We start from the raw sequence: 7,295 nt of genomic DNA on the forward strand, positions 1-7,295 counted from the left end.
AAACGTTATGCACATTCATTTATTTGAATGATGCAAAATGAAATCGAATGGTAGTTATTGCGAAAATGAAACCCGGATATACGTTGTTCTCAAAATCAGCGCCAAATGGAATTTATGTTTTACAAATTCAAATGTACATTTTCCAAAGTTGTCCGGGGAGAACCTATATATATGTATATCGTACACATGAACCCGATGCCTTTTCCCGCGAGATACAGTTCACTTGTATACACAAATTGAAGCACGACCCTATATAGTGATTACTTAAAATATTCAGTATGTTCTTGCTTTCTGAGAAGATATTCCTGCTACTAAATGTAGTATCTTATAGTGATATTCAATAGTACCTCCATATGACCTTTTTTTGTATCAAACGACATTTTGTCAGTGCTGTCGAACAGAATCACCTGAATGTTTCAGCTTAATTAATCACGGCGACATCCAAGCAGCTCCAATCGCATAGAACACAAAGTTTGACACTTAGTAGGCTCAATACGCACTACCGTCGCCACCACACTCTCATCAAACAGGTTAGTGACTGGTGTGTTGCCAATAGTGTTGCCGTTGAACACCTGATACAGAAAAGTTTACATTCCACGAACAGGATAAGTCAAAAAAGTGGAACCCAAACCCAAAAATGTATGTCATATTTGAAAATCTACGTAAAATGCCATTTATTGTGTGCTCTGATTGTTTGGACAACAACAAAAATTACACAGAACACTTGTTTCAACAACTGTCAACAACTGTAGCACACAATATCTTTATTAACAACCCTGCTTAGGCAAATGTGATTTATACAATCAATTTGTTTTTCAAAAGACTGGGCTTCAAAAGGCTTTTATTGAATTTGTTTTAGACGAAAGAACTTTACGAGTACTTGTGTTTAAATGGCGATATTGTTTGAACCGATTGAGCAATTAAAGTATTTTTTTCATCTAAAAGTAGATTATGAAATTGGCTTTCCATTTATTATTATTGTTGGTGCTACATATGTTTTTCAAAAATGAAATACGAGCCCAAAACCTCAAAAAAGTCAGTGTAACAATATTTGCTATATTTTACCAACCCAGCAAATCCATCCATTTCTGAAAATTACAGCAAAAGCAATTGATTATATTCCCTTTGAGATTGATATTTACCTTGATTCTTCCGTTTCCATCTTTCACGTATTCATAGTAAGATGAGGAATGCTTCTGATATGACACCTTGTACTGCGTCACAAACTGACTATAGTAGCCTTGTGTGATGACACCTGTCACCACTGTACTCCCAACGAGGTCCACCTCGATCCAGGGATTGGCATCGTTACTGTACACAGAGTGAAGAGAAGTACAATGAATGAAGTAACAATACTCTACAAATCCGCTTGCGAGAATGTATTTAAAAATCGGGTTGCGGTCAGGAATATGTTTTCCCGTATTAAAAAGAAGAAGAAAAGAAAAGCCAAAAAAAAAAAAAAACATTCATTTGCGATATTATATGTTCATTAATTGAACCCATTTTATTGGGGGTGGGGGATATAAAATAATAGAGAGTGCATAACAACATGAAGATAGAGTGTGACATGTGGTAATTCCCTTTGATACCTACCTATAGGGTTTCCATCTTCTGTTATTATTGAGGCGCGCGTGTCTGGCCGGGCAACAAACAAAGTATTGACTGGAGGCATTGATGCGACCGTCAGGGATCGTCCCGTCTTCCATGCCCAAGGCGTGACTCACGCACTCTGCTGGTAACAAACAAGGGGAATATAAAGATTTTATTTTTACTAATATAAATACTAAAACATACCAATTTTAAAATTATTTGATGATAGGCTTGGATTTGGAATAGAATGTACAATCCCGAAGACACTTTTCTTTTATAAATCTTAATAATAGTAAGATATTGTAAATATGTATTTAAAAAAAATATATATCTGGCGCTGAATAAAACACATTTCCAACTTGTAAAGCCCGGTTCATACTTGATGCAAAAGCGAAGCGAACGCACATTTATGACGTCATAGCAAGTATTTGCGCTGCGAATTCGTAAAAGTTGAACATATTCGTGTGGAGTATGAACCGGGCTTAAGTGATATCCCACAGGGAGTGTGCTATGACTTTGTGCGTACGGTACGTACGCTTACGCGTACTCGTACCTACGCGTTTCACACGTACTACGCAGCGAACGTGCAGACTATCAGCTGTTTCGAGCACGCGACATGCGTGTGAGTTGACGTCGTGTCTGTCATGATTGTTGTGTTTACTGCTGTTTTTTGCGTGATTTTTACATCAAAATCAAAAATATCCAAGACATAGGTCTTGTTGACTGGTGTGATGTGGGACATCATGTTTTGAACACCTTTGGGGCGCATAGCAGCCTCGGCTTTGCCTCGGGTGCTTTGCGCCCTCGGGTGTTCAAAACGTCATATCCCACATCGTACCAGTCAACAATTGTTAATAGTTGTCCCGTCCTCCATACCTAGGCATTGCGGACTGGAACACTCTGTTGGTAATATACGAGTAAACAAATTAAACTGTTACTGATATTGATACTGATAGATACTGATATCGTTGGAAAGCTAATTCGATCATGAACTATTGGGGGGGGGGGGGGCGGGGGTAGAATGCAGAATCCTGACGGCACACTACATCTTATAAACCTCAGTGATAGAAAATTATTACAAACAATTATAAAACAAAACCCCTCCAAATTTGGCAGTGACAAATATTTTATAATTTGGGAGAAACTTCTTGGAATATAACAATGCACCGATGTATTTTTCTGGGAAGGTTAATCAAATGTTCTAACCCTATTACCTTATATTCTGGAGAGTTACTCCTTACAACCTGATATTGTCCTTCAGATATTAGTGTTAATTCGTGGGAGTTTGCTGCCTTTTTTAAGGGGGGAACAACTCATAAAACAACGTTGATAAGAAAAAAAAACTAAATCATTTTCAACCATATTGTTTCTAGAGGGTGAGCTTTATAAACAGTGCGCCCTCCAGAGGAAAAAATAACCAGATTGCATCTTGCAAATTTGCCAAAGTAGCAAATGTTGAACGTCCTTTGCAGCCGTCGATGAACCTTGATAATTAGTTTAAATGAAATGTCCAATCCCAATGCAATATAAATTTGTGATAAAAATCCATATGCATATGTTGTACCTACGCTGAGAGATCGCAAGACGGCTTACCAGCTGGGGTAGGTTCCCTCTTTCCCGGGCACCGCTTCCGTATCTCTTGTATGACTTGCTTCATCCAGTCATCCGGATTATCAGGATCAGGTTCCGGTGGGGGACCGGAGTAACACACCCTCTGTTCGCTCTCCACACCAGCAAAGAGAACTTTGGAATAAAGTTTATATAAATACAAATGAAACCAACAATTCCGAATGGCTAATAAATATAGAATAGGTATATTTCGCAACTAAGGATACTTTTATGGAAACAATCTTTGTTTCAGGTGTACTGCATATCATGGGAGGCGATCTCGGTGGAGTGTGTGGGTGGGGTGGTATGGGGGACAATTTGGCAGGGGGATGCCAATGGCGACGTCAACCAATAATTTATCCCAATGCGTATACATTTTTACGTAATGCAACTAAATTTGCGCTGTGTCTTTCCCAAATGAAAGGGCGCTGTGATGACTGGCATATGAGCTCCGTGCGCTACCACAAGAGGGCGCTCTTTTACCTAGCAACGACATCCCATGGGCGGTACATTTCGCTGGTTGACGCGCACCGTCCCTTGTGTGTGACGCACGTACACCAGGGGATTTGTTCTATGTACACGCAGTGTCCGCGCACCCCAACTGTACTTCCTTTGCCGGTGAGGGGGTACTTGTGAACGGAGCGGATAGCATTTAAATCGTCCTCTCCAATTTCGTTCAAATAAACTAAGTACAGAGCGGGATCCGCTGTTTTGGCGTCACCATCCGCACATTGGACCACATAGGTATTATTGGGCCAGAGGATGGAATATAATGAGGTCGAATCGACGCAGAAACTCTTCAAAAACTGGTACATCAGAATCTGATTCTGCTAGCACTGGCAATCACAACACAACGTCTTCAAAAACCAGTGGTGCAGAGTCCACACTACAAAAGAGTTATGTATTAAACTCTAAGCAAAGTAACAACACCAAGCAGTCCCTCAGACCCGTTGTCACGGATGTCTGATCACGAAGACAACAGCGGCCCGCTCTATGACGAACAAGAACTCAGGGAACGGATTTCAAAGGTAATCACCACCGATCTTACTCTTCTCCACTCTATCATCGTGCCAGTTGCTACACTTGTGTCTGATAAGATCATCAGCACAAGTTATACCCATTTAATTTGGAATCGGCAATTAGTCTGGTGAAGAACAAACATTTCGTAACGTCCATTGCCTCCTCTGTGAAGGATGCAATTGCTCAGGAATTGTACAAGGTCACTGCTAAGGACAACACCAAACAGAGCGAAGAGCTAGCTGCACTTTCACAGAAGTTCAAGGACATGTCCAACCTCAACAGAAATCTCACTGAAGACTTCGACGTAGGAACTGCCTCTTGCTTCATGGTATTAAAGTGTCGTTGGATGAGAAGACGGATAAACTTGTCATAATAATAATAATAATAATAATAATAATTTGGGAGGCTAATCATCCTTACTCGCAGCTGGTATGCTGAATTGCGAAGGACGCGGCTACAACGTGGTCGGGCCGCTGGCACGTAAAGGCGCCTATGGCTGCCGGACACATCGACCCATATATGACCACGGAGCACAGCCTGAGATCGAAAGTGTTTGATTTTTCCGGAGGGAGGAGAACCCGAGGGCCCGGAGAAAAACCCTCGTGGCACAGGAGAGAACCAACGCACAACTCTACTCACATGCGATCCGCGGTCAGGATTCGAACCGTGGTCACCTTGGTGAGAGGCGAGCGCTTTACGAACAAGCCACTCATGCCACCCTAAACCAGCAATGGCAAACTTTATCTTGACCTGCAAACAGCTGACATTGACCGATCACATAGCCTTGGACAACCAAGAAAACGTACCGACAAGAAGCCACGGCCGATAAAAAATCATGTTTGTCTTCAAGATCAAACGTCTCCTCAAAGGGTCCGGAATGAGCTTCTGAAGCTTAAAAGGCAACATCATCTGTGGAGGCAGCATGGTTCATTGATGCGAGGATTATCCTTCTGCGGAATAACAAGAAGACGTTCATCTCCTCACTGAAGGAACTGGATAGACTCACATCCTGGTTGACCTTTTTTCCTTGTTTTTGATACCAACTCACTCTGAGCATTTTGTAATATTGATGTCACACTGTGACTTCAGTTCTGTTTTCCTGTAATTAATTAAACAATGTTTCTGTAATAACGAGATCACTGTATGACTTGTGATCCTCAAGTATTTTGTTTCTATTTTGTGTTCACATTTAATGTTCCTTTGTTGTCTTATTAATGTCAAATGTGTTTATTAATGACGATAATTTCATAGATAATGAAAGTGCATATTATGAAAGTAATGAGTATATTCTACTTGATCTTCATTCTGACTGGCAGTTTTCTGTGTTTTACATGAATTGCAGCAGTCTCTGTGGGCACTACCATGACATACAACATTGCTGTTGCTCTCTTTAACGAACAACGATCTCTACAGGGTGGGCCAAAAAAGCGAAACCCAAATGTCGGGACTATTGTTTAAGTAAAGTTCTGCATGTCGCAATTTTAAAATCTAGGATATGAAAGCCCAATTCATAAGTTTTCTTTTAATACAAGAATCATTTAAATCACTCGGAATTTTAAACACGACCACCGTTTTAAGTTCTGTCCACAGATCGCAAAAAAGTGTGCGTTCTTTCAGCAAAACGAAAACAATTCACACACATCCCTATGTGGCGTAACTATAAAACGGTTGTTGTGTTTACGATTCCGTAACTTAAAAAGTACATGAGTGATTTGAATGATTTTTGTACTAAAACAAAACTTTTGAATGTGGCTTTTACATCCTAGATTTTCGAAAGTTCTTGCAAGCAAAACTGCAAAATATATGTAATATTACTTTTTCTACAGGATTTTGTTCAATTCAATACTTTGACAAAATGTAAAAGAAATGATGAATTTGCCTTGAAAATAGGTATAACGTCTTCTAGCGAACTACCAAAGATTGTTTGTTTGGATAAATATTAAACCACCCCCCAAAAAGGAAAAAAATATGTGCCTCATCATAAATGTTGAAATGCCTTAATTTATCAAAACTGGGTAAGCATGTAGTAAAGCTCTCTTGAGGTCACCGTAGCAGATCAAAATGAAGTCATTATTATTTCAGATTATCCGCCGACGTGTTAGCGACGTTATGCCGCCGAAGTCAAGCGTTGCCCTGGTGATATGATGCGACTTAACATGTCTACACCAACCTGGCCTTACGTGGCAATACGCACGGTGCACACACTTTCATCAATTTTTCATCCGTTGGAAAATAAAAAAAACGAGACCGGTCACGTTCTGAGTGATAACTACAGTCAGCTACGAGCACTGTCCATTTTTCCAGGCTATTGTTTTCTAAATGTCAGAGATAATTCACCTGACCATTTAATACGTTTGAGCAATATTGGCTAAACCATGACTGTCAATTCGTTACCGATTAGCCAAAAAGAAGAAGAAAACTAGAGCTGTATGTGGCTTTTTTGCATTTTACGAATATTTATGTTTCGTTGGTCCTTTTGCAATCACTTTTCAGAGTGCATCATGCAGTTAAAGGTAATTTTATCACATGACGTCACATGCCCTGCAATGACGTCATCTTTGAAACCCTTCTCAATGCACATCTTGTCATTGTGGTCTTGGTTCGAACCAAGTTTAATGTCAATCCGATGAAAAAAGTGTGCAATTTTTGGAAGCAGAATGAAATTATAAATATTTAAAAAATCATTAAAAAACGAAAACGTCATCGTGACGTCACTTCAAACTTTGCATACTAGTACGAGTAACTACCTACCCACCAAGTTTCATGACAATCGAACCTTTCCTTATATGTGTTTTGAAAAATCGCATTTTGATGACGTCATGATGACGTCACACATTTTTCAAAATTTTCTGCTAATACCTATTACCTAACAGACCAAATACAAAAAGAATTTTGAAATTTGCATGTTGCGTTCGTGAGATATGGCTAAAAGGTCAAAAAATTCAAATATTCATATAAAATCTCAGGATGACGTCATCATAACGTCACTTCATTTTTTTTTACCTACAACACATCCCGGTTTAGCCACATACCAAGTTTCAACCCAATCGGACTTACAGTTCTGTAGATATAGGTTT

General features: G+C 39.6%; 1 protein-coding gene across 1 annotated transcript; it reads right to left on the reverse strand.

Annotated features, from left to right (window-relative positions):
* Positions 1–425: 425 nt before the first annotated feature.
* On the reverse strand, positions 426–4,319 carry LOC119731685 (lactadherin-like). The gene is made up of 5 exons (XM_038204899.1): positions 4,247–4,319; positions 3,184–3,333; positions 1,594–1,732; positions 1,143–1,311; positions 426–572 (listed from the first exon to the last, which is right to left on the reverse strand). The coding sequence occupies exons 1-5, from the start codon at positions 4,317–4,319 to the stop codon at positions 426–428; spliced, it is 678 nt and encodes a 225-aa protein (XP_038060827.1).
* Positions 4,320–7,295: the final 2,976 nt, after the last annotated feature.

This window comes from Patiria miniata, unplaced genomic scaffold (genome assembly GCF_015706575.1).
Source record: "Patiria miniata isolate m_02_andy unplaced genomic scaffold, ASM1570657v1 HiC_scaffold_1, whole genome shotgun sequence".
In the NCBI taxonomy this organism is placed as follows: domain Eukaryota; kingdom Metazoa; phylum Echinodermata; class Asteroidea; order Valvatida; family Asterinidae; genus Patiria; species Patiria miniata.

What these genes read in the sequence shown, in the direction of transcription:
- LOC119731685 (XM_038204899.1), bottom strand. Translation starts at nt 4,319, where the DNA reads ATGGGTATAACTTGTGCTGATGATCTTATCAGACACAAGTGTAGCAAC. An exon ending in AGAAGATGGAAACCCTATAG is followed by an intron (nt 1,312 to 1,593) that starts GTAGGTATCAAA and finishes CTCTGTGTACAG; the next exon opens with TAACGATGCCAATCCCTGGA. An exon ending in ATGGAAACGGAAGAATCAAG is followed by an intron (nt 573 to 1,142) that starts GTAAATATCAAT and finishes TTTCTGTATCAG; the next exon opens with GTGTTCAACGGCAACACTAT.